The 22107-nt window shown below is 42.7% G+C and overlaps 2 protein-coding genes across 3 annotated transcripts; one reads left to right on the top strand and one right to left on the bottom strand.

Moving 5' to 3' along the window:
• Positions 1-533: 533 nt before the first annotated feature.
• Positions 534-5102, top strand: LOC147855477 (serine/threonine-protein kinase STY13-like). 2 transcript variants are annotated; one of them, XM_087330143.1, is made up of 7 exons: positions 534-1326; positions 1455-2280; positions 2392-2524; positions 2727-2925; positions 3431-3555; positions 3951-4109; positions 4498-5102. In XM_087330143.1, the coding sequence occupies exons 2-7, from the start codon at positions 2057-2059 to the stop codon at positions 4819-4821; spliced, it is 1164 nt and encodes a 387-aa protein (XP_087186269.1). In that variant the 5' UTR covers positions 534-1326; positions 1455-2056; the 3' UTR covers positions 4822-5102. The 2 variants fall into 2 exon arrangements, with proteins under 2 accessions (XP_087186269.1, XP_087186268.1); XM_087330142.1 differs by having other exon boundaries at positions 534-2280.
• Positions 5103-10361: 5259 nt separating this feature from the next.
• On the bottom strand, positions 10362-13958 carry LOC147855476 (receptor-like kinase TMK4). The gene is made up of 2 exons (XM_087330129.1): positions 11514-13958; positions 10362-11321 (listed from the first exon to the last, which is right to left on the bottom strand). The coding sequence occupies exons 1-2, from the start codon at positions 13876-13878 to the stop codon at positions 10795-10797; spliced, it is 2892 nt and encodes a 963-aa protein (XP_087186255.1). The 5' UTR covers positions 13879-13958; the 3' UTR covers positions 10362-10794.
• Between the last annotated feature and the right edge of the window lie 8149 nt (positions 13959-22107).

Here is a 22107-nt window from a genome sequence, read left to right as displayed (position 1 = left end):
AAATAAAGAAAATCAAAGATTGTTGGAGAGCTTTTCCTTTAATTATATTACTGGTGAGAAACCACAATGTGTCTGCATGCATACACATATGTATGTGGTAAATTTTATCAATATAAATTATAATAGTGGTGGGAAATCACATCCCATACACATGTACATGCACATGCAATAGACATAGACATAGACATAGACATAGACATAGACATAGACATAGACATAGACATAGACATAGACATAGACATAGACATAGACATAGACATAGACATAGACATAGACATAGACATAGACATAGACATAGACATAGACATAGACATAGACATAGACATAGACATAGACAGAGACATACACATACACATACACATACACATACACATACACATACACATACACATACACATACACATACACATACACATACACATACACATACACATACACATACACATACACATACACATACACATACACATACACATACACATACACATACACATGTGGTAAAATTTATCATTATTGATCTTCAATGTTGAACAATGGCTATTGAATAAGAGACTCTGAGGGAGAAAGAGAGAGAAAGAGAAAGAAAGAAAGAAGAGATTTCAGCTAGGGTTTCTGTCGTCTTCTTCTTCTTCTTCTTCCTCATCATCATCATCACCATCATCATCATCGTCTTCTTCTTCTTCTTCGTTTTGGGCTCTTAATATTTTTCTGGTCTCTAGATTAGGTCTCTGAAAATGGTAACATAATGTGGGCGTTTCAAGCTCTCAGAAATTCTCTGTATTTTATTGTTTTAGATCTGCATCTCAATTTCTAGATTCAAATTCTCATTTTTTGAAATTGGAGCTTGATAATGGTGCTAAGAGAGTTTTAATACCTCCCAGGATTTCGTCCTATAGTTTGAAGGACCTTCATTTATTTGTGTACTCCCTGCTTGGAAGAGTATCTCAAAACAATCTGAGTTTTTGAATCTAAAGTCAATTTCCTCTGCTTAGAGGGGAACCTCAAGAAAATCTGGGTTTTGAATCTATCGTAAGATTCTTCAGTTGGTGTAGAATCTCAAAATTCCGAGTATTGAAGCTAAACAGGGGTTCTCTAATTTGGGGAGGAAATCCCAAAAGTTCTCTGTTTGCGAGGGAATTCCAAAAATTCAGAGTACTGAAGCTAACCAGGATTCTCTGTTTTGGGAGGGAATCTAAAAAATTCTAAGCTTGAAGCTAAACAGAGTTTGTCTGCGTTGGGAGAAAATCCCAAAATTTCTGAGTACCGAAGCTAAACAGAGATACCTCTATTTTTGGGAGGTTTTCCGAAAATTTCGGAGTACTGAAGGTAAGCAGAAATTCTCTGACTCAGGAGATAATCTCAGAAATTCTCAGACCATTGAAACTAAACAAAGATTCAAAAAAAGAATCTGATTATTGAGTCTAACTCAAGATTTTCCATTTTCTCACACATAGGTGAAAGCGTCAAAAAATGTGTCTATCTAAGAAGAGTGGGTTGGCATAAGAATATTATCAGAATTATTTGGTTTAATACCCCTCAGAAGTGTGGATGAAGAGAACCTAGAACCTTCATTTTAACAAAAAAGACCTACATGATGATCTTGGCGCTGGAAAAATGTTAAGATTTCACATATGTAAAAGAACCTTGATGACGGTCTTAACACTGGCAAAGCAAACTAAAATTCTCATTTGTACAAAAGCCTTGGTGATGGCCTTAATTCTGGCGTGAAAGAAAATTTCACATTCGTAAAGTGACTCGCACGATGAGCTTGCATTGGAGAATGCTAGGTTCACAGGTATAAGGATCAATATGCTGCAATTACACTGGGAAATGCAGAATTATGTTAAAGAGAGTCTAAAAATGCAAATGTAAAAGTGACCCTTATGATGAGATTATTCTGGAAAAAAAGCTAGATTCTTTACGCATATCAAGGAGAGCCTAGATTATAAGATTACCCTGGAAAATTGTTGTAGAGTCAGATATGTAGAAAGAGATACTAGTCAAGATTACACTGGTTCTAGGTTGAATCGCAGAGTTAGTTAAAAAGAAAATACAAATGAGTTCAATGGAAGGAACCCAACTGGATAGGAAAGATGTAATGAGAAGTGGTGCTAGGGTTTTGCCAGATGGAGGAGGAAGAGATAGTCCTGTTTCTATCCATAGCTCAGATTTTGGAACAGACGAGTTTATAATCGATGAAAGATGGCGGATCGATCCAAAGCTTCTATTTGTCGGACCAAGGATTGGAGAAGGTGCCCATGGAAAAGTTTATGAGGGCAAGTAAGTTTTTGCCATATATATCTTTGCAAAAAAATACCCAAGCAAACACTTGTATTATAAGTTATTGCATCTTTTTTATGTTGTTGGTTTTCCTTGTTTCATCTTTGACAGGTACAAGGAACAGAGTGTAGCATTGAAGTTGGTTCAAATGAATGGAACACCTGAAGAAGTGGCAAAACGAGGGAGCAGATTTGCACGGGAAGTCACATTTCTATGCAGAGTACAGCATAAGAACCTTGTGAAGGTAAGAAACAATTTAATAAAGAAATGGTTTACATATTACAATGAAGAGTGGTATATTTATGCTAGTTCTATACTTCTATATATTGGGATTCTGTTAGTTATATATATTTTTTCTGTGTGTGTATATATAGCTAACATATTATTAGGTGATTGGTTGCGATGATTTACTACTCAAATGAGATTGTTTTATTATGTATTATCAGTTCATTGGAGCATGCAAGGAACCAACGGTAATGGTTGTAGTAACAGAACTATTACAAGGAGGATCATTAAAGAAATTATTATTGAGCATGAGGCCAAAAAGGTTGGACCAAAATCTTGCGGTGAAATTCGCATTGGATATCGCTGAGGCCATGGATTGCCTTCACAAACATGGCATTATCCATCGTGATCTCAAACCTGGTAATGCTGACTTAAGACCATAGTTTTTTAATCATTACAATCGCTGTCAATATCAATAATCAATTTCAGTGTTGTAAAGCTCTTTTAACAATCTCTTTGCAAATGGCATAACTAATAGTTTTATAATTTTTTTGCCTTCTCATCCAATGCATATTCTAGAGTAATGCATAATTTATGTGCATCTATATACATATGGAGATCTCTCTACTTGTTTGTTGTGTTTGTGGAGTCATACACCTATCATCATTATGCAAACATGTAGTCATGTATATTTATGCTCATAGACACATGGTATATTCATGTAATCCTATGTATGTAAGTACAGCCATCTGGCTTCCCACATGAAGACAAACAATGTAATATCAGAAAACAATGTAAGATAAATTTTTAGATTTGACACGATTTTTTGTCATCATTACAAGTGTGGGAGTTTTGATGAGACAGTGACACTTATCACTACATAAAGAGATCATAATTTTTTTTCTTTGTGGGCTTGGCAATATAGATAATCTTCTATTGACGGCTGATCAAAAGACTGTAAAGCTTGTGGATTTTGGGTTAGCGAGGGAAGAAACATTAACAGAGATGATGACAGCTGAGACAGGAACTTATAGATGGATGGCACCTGAGGTTTTGTTTGCATTGATCTTTTCGCTTCCATACTAATAATAAGAAAATAAAACTTTGAAATATCCCCTGCATTTTTCTTTATATCGACAAATTCCATGAGGTTTTTGTTTTTTCTAAACGCCCTATGTCAAACCTTAGAGAGAAGGGCATAAACAGTCATTATAAATGCTCACTTTCATGGGATGATATTTGACTGCTGTAATTGTGCTTTGGGGGCTGACTAAGGGGCGTCTTGGGAAATAAACAAAAAGCTGATGGGTATTTTGGGGGAAAAATGTCAGAGTTTTCCCCCCTAAACACCATAAACTACAATTAACGTGAAAGTGTTTTTTGTTTTTATACTGCAAGAGTGTCTCTTGATTTTTTTTTGGTGCTTTTTTGCTTCATGAATACAGTTGTACAGTACAGTTACATTGCGTAATGGGGAGAAGAAACATTACAATAATAAAGTTGATGTATATAGCTTTGCGATTGTTTTGTGGGAGCTTCTAACGAATCATATGCCTTTCGAGGGCATGTCCAACTTGCAAGCAGCATATGCAGCAGCTTTTAAAGTAAGGAATCCCATTGAAACACTAAGAAAGATTTTTCATTGCTTCTATGTTAATGCTTTTTCTTGTTTTTTTTCCTGGTTTAAGTTTTTGGAAACTCACCAAAATGCCCCCCTCCCCCCCCCCCAACTCTTTTCCTGGTTTAAGTATTTTGGGGAATCTCTGTGAAAATAATGAGGGATAGTTTGATGTACTTCCACTTAAAATTATGTGTTTATCTTTCACATTGAACAAAACCAACCATTTTGGGTAATTTAAGCGTATGTGTTAATTCAGCTAAACAATTTCACATTGAAGAAAACCAACCATTTTGGGTAATTTAAGCGTATGTGTTAATTCAGCTAAACAATTTATGAGTTAATTTATTTAAATTTTATTTTATCTTCCATAGGGAACAAGACCAACACTTTCAGATAATTTAAATCTACCTGATGAGTTAGTGTTCATAATGCAATCATGCTGGGCCGAAGATCCCAATGTCCGGCCCAACTTTGCTCAGGTGGTACGTATGCTAACCTCCTTTTTGTCCACGGTATCCACATCTGAAAAAGTCGCCCCACAAATACAGATTGTCTCCAAGAGCTTTCCAATCCCAAAAGAGATGTCGAATAGCTCTTCTACTATAGACAAAGAAGAAACCATTACAAGTAGCAATCCTGATGTGTTAGGAAAGTCGAGAAATGGTCTCTTCGATTGCTTTCGTTACTGTATTTAGCATGACTTTTTCACCTTGTGATTTTCTTTAAAAAAAGGGTATATGTTGAATAGCTCTTCTACTACAGAGAAATATGAAACCATTGCAAGTAGCAATGCCAATGTGTTAGGAAAGTCAAGGAATGGTCTTTCAATTGCTTCTGTTACTGTATTTAGCATGACTTTTTTACCATATAATTTTCCTACAAAAAATTGGTACATGGGATATGCTAGAAGTATAGCCTTTTCTTTCTCTTACATGATGATGGCAAGTGTTAATTTAAATTGTCTTGTGTGCCCTCAGTGCTAGCATATGCCTTTTTGGTATTTTTTTATTTCAACACCACTCGAGGCATTTAAATTTAGGAAGAGTTAAATGTTGCTTGATAAGCAATTTTTTTGTAAATACTATGCTCGTAAATGTACATTACCATTGTTTTGGTATTTCCCGTTATCATCTGGTGATTCTTTTGGTATTATAACAAGAAATGGGTTTAGAGCTAAACCCTATTTTTCATTATCATTGTTAACTGGGAAATCCTAACACATTGACTTCATAAAATAATGCCTAAATGTTTGGTTCTAACCATTTTGTTCATAATTTAGTAGATCGTGATTCATAGATATGTGCAAATAAGCATAAAGAGTACTATAGCGATTATGCACGAATGTGCTTTCATCTTATTATTGTTTACCTTTCACTAAATTTTTACCAAGAAGAGGGATTGTCTTCATGTCAGTGATAGTTAATGTTGATATGATTGTTGGAGCATGATTTTAAGTTAATAACTTGTTTAATGCATTTGAAAATGGCAAGCGATTTTCAGATTCAAAGTGTTTCAATCTGTTGGACCCATTTTAATTCAGATCAGCTTAATTCATAATAAAACAGCGTCTGTTCTTTGTTCTATGTGGAACAAGGAGCTATGCATGATGTTTAGTTTTGTTACGTTGCCAACAATATTTATATTCGAGATTGTATCTGAATGGGTGCTTGTAGCATGTGAAGAGGCCCGACATAAGGGATGGTGAATCTAGTATGTGAATGCACCTTTTTGGGAACATGTGATGGTCTAATAATGTTGTCCACATGCTTCATTTCTGGCGTTCTCAGTTCGAAAGGAAGTATTCATCGTACAAATGTTTTACGTGGGAGGGTAATCCCAAAGTAATAGAAAACGTTTTCCAATATTCAAGGATAAGCTCACATTGAAGAGTTTCAAAGTAGTAGGATGGGATTTTAGCCTTTGTAAAATTGATGCTACTTTGGGAAATGCGAACTCGTGTCATAGATATACATCATTGCTCTGGTGTGATTCTTTTGTGTTGATGCCATTTACGGAGTTTTGGAAATCTGAAATCGTGTAAATACATTTTCATCATAGTGCTTGTGTTGCCACTTGTAGACCATTGATCTACTAAAAAGTATATTGTGAATATGGACAAGCCTTTTCTTGTTGATGCCAATGTACAGATGTTTGTTATTCTTGTAACGGACTATGGTGTATACAATTCATACATTGGTCGAGTGAGTTTACTTTCCATATCTTGTTTTTAGAAAGGAACTATGAAATATTACGTTAGTTGTGCATTCCTATGCTCTTTTCATGCAATTGTCTTAATATTCTTTCTTAGTGGATGTTGTTTAATTTGTTTTTTTAATTTCCTAGGTGTGCCTTGATTTCTCATTATTCGAAAACAAGAATCTACTTTGCCACAAAGAAAAAGGTGGTTGATTGGGTTGTTTCGTATTGTGTTTAGTTTAGTGTTGTGTGGCCACGTGCGGTTGTTACCCATGTTACGAACATTGTATTGCTACGACTACCCAATACCCTTGGTGGTGGTTATTGTGATCTTTCTTTTGTGGAATTTGCATATAGACGCTTTACCATGCTAGGTGAATTTGAATTCCCATTACTTAAATATTGACTACACCTACACTTCAACGTCATGCAATCTACTTTGTGAAATCATGGATTGAAGATACATACATATGTAGGATGTTAGAAAAGAATTGGGACTATTAGGGTGCCCTTTAGCTAGACAACATACTTGGTACTCAAAACTACACATTTTAAATCACACATGAATTTACAAGAAAAGCATGCACATTGATTACTCCAATTAGTAGAGTTACTCATGGATAAGTAGAGTTATTGAGCATATCCATTTACCTCCCATCGAGATGTCACATATACTACGCCATATTTCAATTATAAACTAGACTTACCATGTTGATCACTTCTTTGATCTATTTGCATGGATTGCACACAACTTCCAAGATAAATTGAGATTGAGATTGCAAGATGTTTGTTAGCATATTTGCTTAGATATATTTATGTCAAACATTATAAAATCTCTTTTCTTTGGCCACAATTTGTTGCTTGTCCAACTATATGTTTATGTCTTTAATGCATTGGATTATATTGGGAAATTTTATGAAAATATGTACTTAGATTGTGAAAATGTTATGAATAGATCCTTCTCGCAATTTGCACTCACAAAATCAACAACCCCAAGGAATCCAAATAATATTTCCTCAATTTCAACAAAACCTCTTAACTTTCTCAAAAAAATGTTTTGGATGGAAACAATGTCTATACTTATCTTTGGGGGAATGCTTTCTATGTTTCAAAGGCCAACCAAAAGCTATTAAGAAGAATAAAAAACCTCTCATGCTCACATTCAATTGACAATAAATACATTGTGCTTTAACATTTAGAAATGGTTACACGCTTTAATAAGCAACCAAAGAAGGTGCATTATACAACAGCCTCAAGCCGTTGGATAGGCCAACAAATCATAAACAACCACATACAATTGTGTATGCGCTCACTATTATGCAAAAACACAACAATTGGATCAAAATAGACTATGACACCAACAAATAACACAAATACAACAAGCTTGCATGACACTTTAACACGATACTTAGTTGGGCAAACCTAAAAAACCATTTTGGGGATCTATGTACATGTGAAACTCTATAGTCTCGCCTCACACATAAATTGAAGATGTGGGCTCCAACTTATCCTACACGAGGCATCCACATCTAAAGTACAAGTTCTGATGCTAGGCCCACACTTACCAAATATGAACATCATCATTTATTTTCCGAGAACTTTGTGTATCGATTGCAATGTTCTATAATGACTTATCATTGTTTTTAGATATCAACTTAATCCCTAAGTAATGGTGAAAAAACATGTACTTTAGATTTCAGATATGTGTATTTGTCGACATTTCTTGATATATCTTTAAGCCATTACAAAATTGGCTCAAATCAATGAAGTAGGATTTAATGAGGAGCGAGTTGTTGTTACCCTCTATTGGGTATGCATGAATGTACGTAGATTGGCCTTTATACAAAATTCAATCTCCTTTGTTTTGTAAGGATTAGTAAGAAATGTTGCAACTCTAAATGTGAGAACTCTCGATTGACAATAAGGATTTAATGAGGAGCGAGTTGTTGTTACCCTCTATTGGGTATGCATGAATGTACGTAGATTGGCCTTTATACAAAATTCAATCTCCTTTGTTTTGTAAGGATTAGTAAGAAATGTTGCAACTCTAAATGTGAGAACTCTCGATTGACAATAAACAAAGGAAGCAAGGATCAATAGTGAACATATGCTATGATTGGTTTATCCCAATTCAAGAACTGGCATGCAACTCTCTCAAGTATTGTTGTAAATGTTCTTGTGTTGTAATATTCTACCAGCTCAAACACCATGTGAAAATTTAAAAAAGGAATATGAACATAAAAAATATCACACAAAAAGTCAATATTTGTGATAGTTTCCCTTTTCTTATCCGAGTGCATAACTTTAGAACTAGTTGCCCATCTCTTGATTAGAACCAATGTAAGCTCACCTAAGGCAATAAAAAGCAACATATTTGATAAAAAAAGAGTGGTTTGTCTTCTATAACTAAGAGTGGGGAATACACCAACGAACATTACTAAAATACCAATTAACATTGGACGAATGTGAGAGAAATTGTACCATGTTGTAAGACAAACAAACTAATAATGTATGGATAGTGAAGCTTGGAGACACTTTTCTTTTCATATAATTCATGTAATCTTTCGATTTTGCCATACAACATTTGTCTTGGTCCTTTTTAACTAAGGATTTTTTTTACAACGAAAATCTAGGTTTCTACCTACAGGCTACACATCAATATGCTAGGCAATATTTATATAATATATGTTAATCTCAACAATATGAAAAGCGATGCAACATTGATCAATTTAGCAAGAGTAATCAAGGATAGAATAAATGATTGGTTATGTCGAGACACACATGCTATTTTACAATCTAAAAAATATATCCCTTATAGTCTTCTGTACAATTTTGGTGTATGACATTTGACTTGCAAACAAACACACAACCAAAAGCATGTGATGTGTCTCTCTTTATATCTTTGTCTCGATCTTTTGTACACATTTTAATAGAAGCATGAGATCATGCAAGCTTGAGAGATGTTTTGTGCCAAAATTAACATAGAGCATGAAATGCTTGTCCCTTCCTTTATGTTGCACACATGTTCATTGACACAACTAGTGATGTGAGGTCTCTCGTTGACGCATTAGTTCATTGTGCATGTGTTGCACTGGCATATTGATACAAGTTTGACATACAAAACTTGACTGTAACCCAAACAGAAGAAATGGACCTATTTTGTTTACACTATCACATCAACCACTGTCATTTAGTTGGTTGCAAATCTATTGTTTTAATGTCGATGTACCAAGCACCAACCTTAGTCTAGGACATGATGGATGTGTAGAAGTGATAGACATCGAAAGCCTTAGTCAAGTATTTGATCATATTCAAAAGTAGCCAATGGATTCAGGAAGCTGTAGCTGATGTATTTCGTCCTTTGAAAACACACAAGCTAGATGTTGAAAACAACAATAGAGCACTAGGATAACAGTGTGGCATGTTTGAAATAAAATCAAAGAGAATCCAAAAGGTCGATTTGATGAGGTTATTTATATACATCTAAGGCAACAAAGGGGTGATGCAATCAACCCCAAAATAGCACAATGCCATCTAGGAAGTTATGCATTACCTCCCAAAATAACACTATACCATCTAGGTAATTCTCTAAGTTAATCCAAAAGCTCCACATTGGTAAAGTCCATATCCATCAATGTTAAAGAAGAGGTGATGCAAACAACCTCAAAATAGCACAATACCATCTAGGTAAGTTGATCTGGAAGCTCCATCAAAGTTAAAGCTACATCCATAGGGGAGGCGAAGAGTTCATACAATCATTCCTAAAATAACACAATACCATTGAGGAAATCACCCTAGGAAGAGGAATAAGGAACCATTTTTGTCTACACCCTTCAATCACATGGTTCACAAGTGTGCATTCTCAAATCTTCTACTAGATCCATATCAAAATCTGTTCATAATGCTGATAGAACAAACACAATTATGTTGTACATTTGAAATTCTCATTGTCAAGCAACAATATAAATAAAAATGAAAGAACAGAAAAGACAGCACTAAAAAGTGAGTAGAAATGGCACATATGTAATCTGGAACTTGGGAACTTAATACGGTATGTATAAAGAAAAAAGCAGAGCAAAACCACTTTCTTAGTTGTTGCATACACTTTTCCAAAACAATTGTCAGTTTTTTTTTTTTCTATCTAAGACAAACGGAGGCTTATGAATTAATGGAGGAAAAAGAATGAGTTAGACAGTGATCAATCTTTGGATTTCAATGGGAAATAACAGGGAAAAATAAATAAATCAAAAAAGAGCAATCAATCCCCCCAAGTAGCAGTAGTAGTAGTAAGTAGTTCCTTGTGAGATATGAATGAATCCATGGTTTCAAAGGGGGAAGGAAGAAGTAGCAACAGTCAATTTCACATTACCTACAAGATAAACATCTGTAAATACCGGCTGGACCCCGGTATTGAAATTATGTGAAAGAAAATAGTGTTTTCCTAATCATGTGAATACCGTTGGTCCGAATATCTACCGTCCATCAGTCGATGCGAAAGTGTGGGCGAGCTCCAACGGGCACGGGGGTATGCTCGCAATCGAGTCCCTCGTGTTCCCATCCAGATATTGAGAAAGATTGGCCGACGATGATGAATCCTCTATACCTTGCCATCTCTTAAGAGCCTCGGAGAGAGGTTCACCCAAATCAATACCTGTATCTTCTTCGGGGACATCATTCGGTTTCCAATGCTCGACAAGAGGAGACAATACATTCACGGCATGGCTCATGTCCGGACGCTTATGTGGCTCCCTCACGGTGCAATGTCCTGACAGCTCGGCCACGGTGAGGATGCTTCGGGTGGTCTCCTCGGTAACCTCGATCACGGGGTCCAGCGCGTTGAGTATTGCCTCCTTGTTCCGAATCAACCTTCCGAACCATGTCACCAAGTGCATGCTCTCTTCGGGCCTCGTCTCATCCAGTGCTTTCCGGCCCGTTAACAGCTCCATTAGCATCACTCCAAAGCTGTACACATCAGATTTGGTCGTAACTCGCCCCGTAACTGCAAAGATCGATCGATGAAGATAAAATAAGAACCATCATCGGATACATACATACATACATATTCGTAGATCGAGCAAAACAAGACATTACGCGCTAAAACAGCACCCAGTCTTTGCAATTCAGACATTGAACTGATCAATATAAACATATGTAGACCACACACATGAATAGAATATACATAGGATCTTACCAGCATACTCGGGAGCGAGGTATCCAAAGGTCCCTGCAAGTCTAGTTTCCACCGAACTTTTCCCTTCAGGAGCAAGCTTAACCAGCCCGAAATCTGAGACTTTAGCTCTAAAATCATCTCCTAACAACACATTAGACGGCTTCAAATCTCGATGAATGAAGCTTTGCTGAGCCAAGCCATGTAGATATTCCACGCCTCTAGCCATGTCCAACGCAATGCTGAGGCGTCGGTCCCAGCTAAAGGGCTGTAAACCTAACGCTTTCCAATCGAACAAATGTTGGCTCAAAGTTCCTTGTGGCATGTATTCATACACAAGAAGCCGCTCGTTCCCTTCTATGCAATACCCGAGAAGGGCGACCAAATGCCGATGCCTAACCTTGGTAAGAACCGCAATCTCGGCTTGGAATTCATCCAACCCTTTGTTACTTACGACAGAAGATATCATTCTTTTCACGGCTATCTTGGTGCCATCATCGAGCTCGCCTTTGTACACGACCCCGAACCCGCCTTTCCCGAGCACGTTCTCCTCGCTAAAGTTGTTGGTCACATTCCGTAGGAGCTGTATGGATATGACCAAATTCCCGGCCTCGAGCACTTGCACGTGTTCGCTAGGGCCGCTGTGAGAGCTGTGGACGCGGCCATTGGCAGTGCTGTTGGGGGCAACGGTGATCTTCATGAGATCTCCTCCGCCATCGCCATTCTCGGACGGGTGGTGGACGATGACGGTATTGGGGCTTTGCACTCTAAGGAGGCGCTGCCTCTTCTTGCGCTTGAAGAGGAAGAGGGCGACGAGGCCGGCGAGGAGGAAGAGGGCCGCCACGCCGACGATGGCGCCCACGACGGTGCCCACGGAATTGGACTTAGACTTGTTGGCGGATCCGGATGGGGTGCTACCACCGGAGGGGGAGGAGGTCCCGGGGGTGGAGGAGCCCGAGCCCGAGCCGGCCGAGCCGGGAGGAGGGGGAGACATGACATTGTTAATGTTGGCGTTTCCGGTGAGGATGACGGAGACCCGGGAGTTGAAGGTGGGCACGGGGCCGTAGATGTTGTTGTCGCTGACATCGAGGAGGACTAGGTTGGGCAGATCGGCGAGGGAGGCGGGGATGGTGCCCGTGAGGTTGTTGCCACTGAGGACCAGCTTGGAGAGGGCGGTGAGGTTGCCCAGATATGGCGATATGGTGCCGGTGAGCTGCGATTTGGGCAGGTTCAGGGCGCTCACGTTCTTGCTCTGAGCGTCGCAGCTGATGCCCTGCCACGAATTGGAGCAAGGGTCGTTGCCTTCCCAGGAATTGACGAGGCTGAGAGGATAGTTGACGCCCAGCAGGAAGGCCAGGAGGGCGTTAACGTCCGGGGCGCAGCTGGCACCGACGGTGGCGACGCAGAACTTGTTGCCGGAGAAGGTGTAGCTGGAGGAGGCGGTTATGGAAGGTATGGCAGGTACGGGGCCCATGAGCTTATTGTTCTGAATCTGGAAGGTGGTGAGGGAGGAGGAGGAGGAGAAGGTGGAGGGGACGAGGCCCACCAGGTCGTTGTCGTTGAGGCGGCAGTCGGAGAGGGACAGCGCGGAGCCGAGGCTGGCCGGGATGGAGCCGGTGAAGCCGTTTACCTGGATCCACAGCGTCTTGAGAGACGGCAGGAGGCCGACGACGTCGATGGGTCCAGACAGGGAGCCGGAGCCGGAGCCGGAGCCGATTTGATTGTTGAGCTCGAGCCGTGTGAGCTGGGCCAAGCCGCTGAGGCTGGAGGGGAGGGTCCCGGAGAGGAGGTTGTAAGCGAGGCGGAGCTCCTGCAGGAGCGTGAGGTTGCCGATGAAGCTCGGGATGGAGCCGGTTAGGGAGGTGTTGGTGAGGGAGAGCGTGGTGAGGAGGGTGCAGGAGGCGAGATCGAGGGGCAAAGACCAGGAATCCAGAGGGTTGTCTTCCAGAGATAGAACCGTGAGAGAGGAGAGGCCATTGAAGAAATCTGCAGGTATGGAGGTGAAGTTCTGGGCGCCCAAGTAAGCGGAGGAGAGCTGGGACAGGCCGCTGAAGGACGGGAGGGCCCCATAGAAGGAGTTCCCCTGCAGTGCGATCTGCTCCAGATAGGTGAGCTGATTGAGAGTGGACGGTAGGCTGCCTCTGAGACCCACTCCTTTGAGCTGGATCTGCGTGACCCTGGAGCCGCTGCATTGGATGTGAGCCCAGTTGGAGCCGCAGGGATCGTTGCCGGACCAATCCGGCAGGAGGGTCGGGTTCTCGATCCCGCTCAGAAACGCCTGCAGGACGCCTAGATCTGAAGCATCTGTGGTGGAGGAGGCTGTGCGCAGGAGGAGCAAGATGGAGCTGAACAGCAGGAGCAGCAGGGGAGGTAAACGAATCAGCATCATTCCAGCCTTCCTCCCTCTCTCTCTTTCTCTCTCTGCCCTTCTTCTGATTCTTCCTTCTTCTTCCTCTGATTATTCTTCCTTCTGATGATGATTCTTCTTCCTTCTTCTTCCTTCTGATGATGATTATTCTTCCTTCTTCTTCCTCTGATTATTCTTCCTTCTGATGATGATGATGATGATGATGATGATGATTCTGCCTTCTACAGGCTATGGTGTGCGTATCCGTGTGTGTTAACGCGTGCGCGTCTAAGGATATGGCTTATGTTTGAGAGAGAGAGAGAGAGAGAGAGAGATACGGAGCAGAGGAGAAAAACAGAGAGGACACAGAGAAAGGAGAAGAAACAAGGGGAAGAGAGAGACAGAGACAGAGACAGAGAAACACAGAAAGACAGAGTATAGAGAGAGAGAGAGACAGAGAGACAGACAAGAGTGATAGGATACCGTTTCTCTGTCTATCCTTTTCCATGTTATTTATTCGCCTGTGTCTAATTAAATTGGTAAAGTTAATTAATTAAAGGATTAAAGGATGGATTAATTAATTGGGTTAATCAATCATCCTGGGTGTCATCCAACCAGATATGCATAGACTGTTGTGTTTCTTTCTCTCTGTCACATCCACCCTCCTTATCCCCGGGTCTCCTTCAATTTATTCTTCTTTCTAATCCATCAATTCGTTGATTGATTGATTTAATTAATCAACCGGTTGTTTCATTGATTAGTTGATTGATTAATCCTCTAATTAGCCCTGATCATGTTTCTTTTTTATTTATTATTTTCCTTCCATTCTTGCTGTTTAATTTATTTCTATTTTATTTACTTTACTTTTTATCAAACTACATATGTACATACAAATTAATCTTAATGTGATTTTTCCCTCATTTCCTGTTTTTGGGAGGGAAGATATTAATGTCTTTTTTGAGGCGCTATTTATTTATTTATGTCTAATTATTTTTAATTGGAAGTTGTTTTTATTATTTGGCTTCCCCTTTAATTCTTGATTTTACCTAACCTTTATTTTGTTTTAATATGTATGTAAATATAGTTATTTATCTGTTTCTTATTATTATTAAGAAATTAAATTTAAGTGGGACCCACCGTCCAACAATGGGGCCACACCGAATTGTGAATCCATTAGGTATCACATGAATTATAATTATTTATCATCATTATTATTAACATTATTATCGCTATTTGCTTTATTTTTTATTTTTTACTTCTTTATTTATTTTTTATTTCTTCTATTTTCGATTTTTTGGTCTATGGCTTTTTTATTTTATTTATTTATTTTTCTTAAATTATTATTATTATGTGTTTTTATTTTTTATTTTTTTATTTTATTGCATTGTCCACCATCCTACCCTCTCTCACATCACACATTTGTGTGTACCCAATCTTACTCATCCCTTTACTTACTCACTTTTGGCCCAAAATCTCTCTCTCTCTCTCTCTCTCTCTCTCTCTCTCTCTCTCTCTATCTGTCTCTCTTGACTATGTATGTATCCTCTTGCTCCAAGAGCAACTTGAGAGAGATTTCATGCATGCATCTAGATTCTAGACTCCCTCCCCCACACCCCGCTCAACTCACATATTTGTATGTTTGTCTCGCCCCACCTTCCAAATCCTCGGTGGCCTCTATTCGTGTCTCCAAATATTGTTTGCTAGCTAAGCCTCCTCCCGTTCGTCGACAATAGTGTTATACACAACCCCATCGCCAGTTTTATCCTCTCTCTTCCTCTCATGGTTTAGAAATCTCTCTGAAGAGCGTTCGACACTTGCAATAGAGTTTTTTCGGGTGCTTCTTTTCTTTGACCCGCCACTTCTTTTCGAGAGGCTTGGGTGGAAATGAAATTAGGCATAGTGCAAAGTCACTTCCTTTTATCGAGTATACCACGTTTTGTACACTACTAGAACTCTTTCTTTTAGTTTAAGTTCTATTTTTACTTTATTTTATTTTAGTTTTGATGATCGGATAAATACCATTTTGTTTTAAACCAACTATCTCATGGGCCAATTTTGGCCTTAAGAAGACATTAGTATATCTTTCTTTCTTTCTTTCACTTGACAAGTAAAGCATACATGTTAGCCCAATCATAAGTCAATAATTCCAACAAAAAACGAAACATATGCTCATTATCCCCCCCAACTATGCCACATTTCATTCTCATGCTATGTTATCCTAAAGCAAAGATAGACAACTAAAAGAACATAATCACTGGCAAGCATTAAACATAATTGTTCCTCATATATTGTATATGCATGCAACATAACCTTACACCAACCACTCCATTTAGGTGTGTTCACATGCCACACAACTTCAATGCAAAAAGTAACTTGCTTCAAACCAAGTCAATAGTACCTCTCATCCTTTGCACATTAACAATATGCATTAAGAGATATACACAATGTCAACAATTGACTTAGTTTTGGGTGCATGGCTTAGGTTGGGTCCACCAATTTTTGAATTTCGCATATATGTTCACACTAACGCATCATTCCCACCATCATGTTTTGATCGCTTGTTTGATGCCAATATTGCAAAGCAACCGTTGTCATGAAGGATTTCGGCCATAGGAAGAAAGGGGAGCCAGATGTGCGTGAACGGGTGTGTGCAAGGATGCACACAATCGAGGCTTATGTATATATATATATATATATATATATAGAGAGAGAGAGAGAGAGAGAGAGAGAGAGAGAGAGAGAGAGAGAGAGCGAATGTAAATATCGAAGTATAATAAGTACTAATATATATGATTTAGATGGGTATTTTAATGTCCCATAGAAAAAGAGGAATAAAGTGTGGGAAGAGAGAAAATTGTGGGGGCAGATCTCTGACGAAAATGGCTGACTGATGTAACGGTTTCTGCTTGAGCTATAAAAAGAGAGGACGAAGAGAGGGAAAGGGATCCATTGTTTTGGAGAATGAAGTGTTGTTGGATTGAGCTCTACATGTTTCCAAATTTTCTGTTCTATGCATTCGTTAGGTGTCGGTGAGTCCCCTACTCGCGTAGGAAACCCGTGTGCTCCAGGCCAGAGGCTCATAAGTCAGGTGTGGGTGTGTGAAGACCTCGAAGCTCTATTACCAGGCGAGTCCGGGTGTATCTCCCTTTGTCACAGACTAATCAACTATCCTTGTTGTATCCGGATTTCTTTGTGTCGTTGTGTGTGTCTCTGTCTCTGTTTGCATTCTCGTCTCTATTCCCTCTCACGCGTGTGTGTACTCGAGTGTCCGAGCCCGTGAGCACATCGTTGTTACCTTGTGACAAGTCTGGAACTACTTGTTCGAGCGTCTAAGCTCGTGTACTCTTAATACGCATCTAAGTCCGTCTGCTTATCATCCAACTACCAGTGAGCAGAACCGAAACGGTCCCGTGTACCGGCAAAGATATTCAAAGATCTATCCAAATAAACACTTCACTCTCTCCTCATCGGCTTCTTCGTTCAAGACCCCGACGGTCCTGCCCCGAATCCTACACGTTGTCGCGGAAATCCGCGTGCACATGTCGGATCGGGCGGGACCACCGGGGTCACAGACCAGGAAGAGATGGATGTCAAGAGACCGACTCTCTTTGGAACCGATTGTGGCACAAATCGGGGCGATTCTAGCCGCGTACTGGAGGCTACCGAATAGGAGAGAGGGAGAGAGAGAGAGAGCATACGTGCAACATTGACTCAACACAGGCTACTTATGTACAGAAACAGAAAGAAAGAAATGCACCCAACACCAACTAAGACACAAATATGCACAACCTTTCATATGTATATTTACAAGACAGTGAGATACAACACTGATTTCGAGCCGGACTTAGGTAGATCAGGTTACAATAGTTGTATGTTGCCAAGCTGTCGGTCGGGGAGCTCTAGGGCTCGTCGCATTGAGTGGGGTCTTGCACAGGAGACAGAGCAGAAACGAAATCACTAGTACATGCGAGCTCTCTACCAAACTAAACCCTTAACAAACACAAAGACTCAACCCACATGACGACGAAGATGAAGAAGAAGACCTAAATGAAACCCTAGAAGAAAATAAGAAAAAGAGAAAACCAACATACCTTAGATGTAATGGTATACCCTCCTAACTCAAAATGGGCAACCCCTCATAAGAGCCCCTTCCTCACGTTTTATAGCCCAAGGAGGGAAGGACGTTACAATGTGGGATAAATATCCCCTTTTTATTTTATGCACATTTTCGAATGTACATGTGCACACAATGCACATTGTCGACTTTGCTCATTCCATCCGGTTTTCTCATTGTGCACAGAAATCTTCACGACATCTGCCCTCATCAAACCACACATCCACGGACATGTGCCAAGAGAGAGAGAGGGTGATAGATTTTGGCCGCAGTGACCAAACTAGGACTTCCGTACTCTACTTCCCGGCTGTTGTGTTGGCCTCCGTCGGCCCCGAACTGTCGGCTCTCGGTCCTCCCCCCTTTTCCGACCCGTACTCGCCTCCTCGTAGGCTTGATCTGTCCTCCGTAGTAGGTCGTTTGCCGCGGCTCCTTTGAATGCATGCTTGTCCTTTGGCCCTTTAAGTGACCATACACATGCCCACACTCTGTCCTCCGCTTTGGTGTCCTCCGTGATCTTCAAAATGGTATTGTGTCCGAGGAACACCCTTTTTCTCTGGCCTGCTTGGCCCTCCGTCGTTCTCCACGAAGCCTCGATTTCTTGTTCGGTGCCGTAGTCCGCTACTGTCTTCATCACTCAGCCCCACCTTCCTTCTCCTCGGTCTTACGTTGCCACAACGGCCGAGGTCTCCGGAACCGGTGTGGAGGATCCTCCTTGGGCCTTCGATTCTTGTCGCCACCTCTCGTGCAATTTGTCTTCGCGTCTGCACTCTTGTTTCGGCACTTCTGTGCGCCGTCTTGCCCTTTCGTCTTGCCTTTCGAAAGGCTCGGCCCGTCCGCCTCCTCAGCCCGGCACCACCCGTGCCGAACTCCGGTCGTCCGCTGTGCTCGCTTCTCGGACCCTTAGTGGCCATATGCACGTTCCTTGCTTCACCTTAGTGCGTACCCTCTCGGCCGGGCACGTTGTCTCTCCACCTTGGTGTCCTCGGTAGCCTTCAACGTCACTACCCGCACATGGATCACCCTTGTCTTCCGGCCCGCATGGCCTCCGTTGTCTCTACGACACATTGGTCGCTCGGTGCCTCTGTCCGCTATCGCCTTCGTCCCCTTGTCGCCACCTTCCTTCTCCTCGGTCTTACGTTACCATTGCGGTCGAGCCATCGAGGTCTCCAGAACCGGTGTGAAGGATCTCTCTCGGGACTTCTTCTCTTCAGGCCACCGACGTGTGCAATCCGTCTCCAGCGTCCCTCCATTTTAGCTCCTACGACCACCTCCGTCGTGCCATCCTTCGTCACTTGTATTGGCCGTGACCTCTGTGTCCTTGCCGCCACTTTCCGTCCCTTAGGTCTTCCATTGGTTCTCGGACGCAACCGCCTAATTCTCGGGAACGAGTATGGAGGACCCATACATCGGTCGGTCAACCGCCTTTACCGTTTCTCCCCATCACCGAACTTCGCATCGGCTTCGATCTTCACTTCCTCGCTATCACCTCGTTCATAGCCACCTCCGCCTCCATGCCGCGGCCGGTGGCCATCCCTTCCGTGCAAGCTTCGACCGTGCTTGCCTCTTGCTCGCTTCAACATTCTAGACAACCGTGTCTAGACCACTCGTCCTCTCCCAAATCGGCAATCATCGCCTCACCATCCCCAACCTTGTCCTCGTTCGTTCTTTCTTCGCAAGTCGAGAGAGTGGCTCTCTCCACACCCTCTCCCGTGGTAACGATGTACCACTCTCCGGCCTCCGCATAGGCCCGGCCTTCGCTTCCTAGGAGACGGCTCGGTCTCCGTCCTCTAGCTCCGTCGTATCCATGTGCGGCATAAGTCCCCGTTCTTCCCTACCGCCTGTTGGATATCACACCTTGTTCGTGCCTGTTTCAACCCGACTGCTTTCTCGATCCGTCACCGCCGCATGCTGAACTCCTTCCAGCTCCTCATCGCCATCGATCTCCTCCGTGCTTGCTACTCGGCCCTCACACAGTCATATTGCACACATCTCGTTCCGATCTTCGTTTTGTACTTCTTCGGGTCAGTTCACAGTTTCCCCGACTCCTGAGTCGGTCCCCTCTGGTTTGGTGTCCTCCGCCTCCTTCGTTAACATTGCTCTGCTTCAAGGAACACCCTCTTCGCCCGATTGGCCCGCTTGGCCTCCGTTGTTCTCCACGACACTCCGCTCGATTCTCTTAGTGCCTTCGCCTATTGCGACCTTCGTCCCCTCGCCGCCACCATCCGTCTTCTCGGTCTTATGTTGATCTGCAACAACCGAAGTCTCTGGGTTAGGTGTGGAGGATCCCTTTGGGGTCTTCTCTTCGGGCCACCAACTTCACTCATTTCCTTCTCCGTGTTCACCCGCTTTTTGCTTCTCTCTGGATCGGTCATCCAGAATTCGGCATTCTTGGTTCTTGTCCGAACCTGCCCCCTGCCGATCGGGCTCAGTTGCATCTCCGTTGTCTTCCGCATCTAAGCCTGGTTTCGGTCGAACGATCCATGCCCAGATCGTGCTCCATCCGAATCAAAATGCCGACTGGATTGGCTCTCGGTCGGGATGACTTCCGACTCCGCTTCATTCAACACCGCCTCTTGCCTCTATATTTCACTCTGCCGCGGCTCCGTCCTTAGCCTCCTCACAGGCCATCTCCAATCCATCTCCAATCCATCTTTGCTGGCATTGTGCCAGGACTCCTCGATGCCGCCTTCCATCTCTCCAGTCTCACGTTGACACACGGGCTCAATTGCCGAAGTCTTCAGAATCGGTGTGGAGGGCTCTTCTCTACATCGGTCTTTGTCTGGCCTCACCGGCCCTTGTTGCATCCTCCTCTAGCTGGGCTGAGTCGTCGTTTGCTCGGATTGGTCTCAGCCAATTTCGTTTTCCGCACCCGTCGTGGTTTTGTCTCTTGGTCGCCTTGCTGACCTCATCCTCCCTTTCGTACACGCTGGCCTTTGGCCATGTCCTCTCGCCGCCACCTTCCATCTCTCCGGTCTCACGCCGGCTCATAGGCCCGACTACCAAAGTCTCCGGATCTAGTGTGGAGGAACCGCTCTGTCCGCACTTCTCCGCATTGCCGAATCCCATTCTCCCACCGCTACCTTGTCCATCTCTCCGGTCTTACGTCGGCTCTCGGGGCCGCCTGTCGAAGTCTCTGGTTTAACTGTGAGGAGACCCATAGGACCGTCCTTCATTTCACCGCCGCCGTTTGTACTTCTCTCGAACTGAGTCGCCTCGCCGCCACCTTCCTTCTCTCTGGTCTCACGTTGCCACGTCGATCGAACTGTCGTAGTCTCTGAAAATGGTGTGTAGGGATCTCTCCATCCGACTTTCGACTCGTCCATAGCCGCCGAATCCTCGATGGAGTTGTTGGTAGCTATCTCTTCTTCGATCGTGCAAGCCCCGCATGGGCTTGCTTCTCTAATGTCCGGACTTTCGGGAAGTGATGCCCGAAATCGTCAGTCTCTTTCTGAACTCGCAATCGTCATGTCCCCAAATCCGACCTCATCCTCGGTCGGTCTTTCTCCGCATGTCAAGAGGGCGTCTTGGTCCACACTCTCTCCCGTGGTACCGTGGTACCGTCTTCCAGCCTCTGCATAGGCCACGTCCGTCTTGTCCGGATCTCCGGAATCCGACCACGCGCCGGATCTCTCCTCTTCGTCTCGCCGCGCGCTCGCTCGCTGTTGTGATGTCGTGTCGTCGCACGCCATCTTCCCCTTTCCTTTCGCGTGCCGCTCCTTGTCCAACCTTCGGCATACCCATTTGACTTCCGACTAGTCCTTGGTAAGGCCATTCGCTCCGTCGTCGTCATCGTGCTCAATTCCGATGGCCCCCCGTTCTGCTCGGTCGATCGACCAAACGAACAACAGGACTTTGTCCACCCCCACCAGACTTTGTTCCCGCTCTGGGAGCCGAGCAAAGTGCCGCCCAAACTCCAGGAACGCCTTCGTTGCGCCCCGGTGGGTCTTCCCCGATGCAACCCACTGGTCGAAGTCACGCCGTTCCCGGCTTTTAGGCCGTCCTCCGTATGCGTATAGGAGCGCATGTTCGAAAGCCTCCCATAAATTATGAGCTTCTAAGAGCTTCTAAGAGCTCCTTTACCTTCGCGTACCCCCGATCGTCTGCAATCCGACATAAGAACTCCAATCTCAACGCCTCGTCTATACCTCGCGCCTCAA

This window comes from Azolla caroliniana, unplaced genomic scaffold (genome assembly GCF_043228905.1).
Source record: "Azolla caroliniana isolate FFs.n. ecotype wild unplaced genomic scaffold, voAzoCaro1.0.p SCAF_14, whole genome shotgun sequence".
NCBI classification, from domain to species: Eukaryota; Viridiplantae; Streptophyta; class Polypodiopsida; order Salviniales; family Salviniaceae; genus Azolla; species Azolla caroliniana.
Note: the sequence above shows the minus strand (reverse complement) of the source record. Positions and strands in the feature narration are given on the sequence as shown.

Coding starts and splice junctions, on each gene's coding strand:
- LOC147855477 (XM_087330143.1), top strand. CDS start 2,057: ATGAGTTCAATGGAAGGAACCCAACTGGATAGGAAAGATGTAATGAGA. Junction 2,281..2,391: donor GGAAAAGTTTATGAGGGCAA/GTAAGTTTTTGC, acceptor CATCTTTGACAG/GTACAAGGAACAGAGTGTAG. Junction 2,926..3,430: donor CCATCGTGATCTCAAACCTG/GTAATGCTGACT, acceptor TTGGCAATATAG/ATAATCTTCTATTGACGGCT.
- LOC147855476 (XM_087330129.1), bottom strand. CDS start 13,878: ATGATGCTGATTCGTTTACCTCCCCTGCTGCTCCTGCTGTTCAGCTCC. Junction 11,322..11,513: donor CCTCGCTCCCGAGTATGCTG/GTAAGATCCTAT, acceptor CGATCTTTGCAG/TTACGGGGCGAGTTACGACC.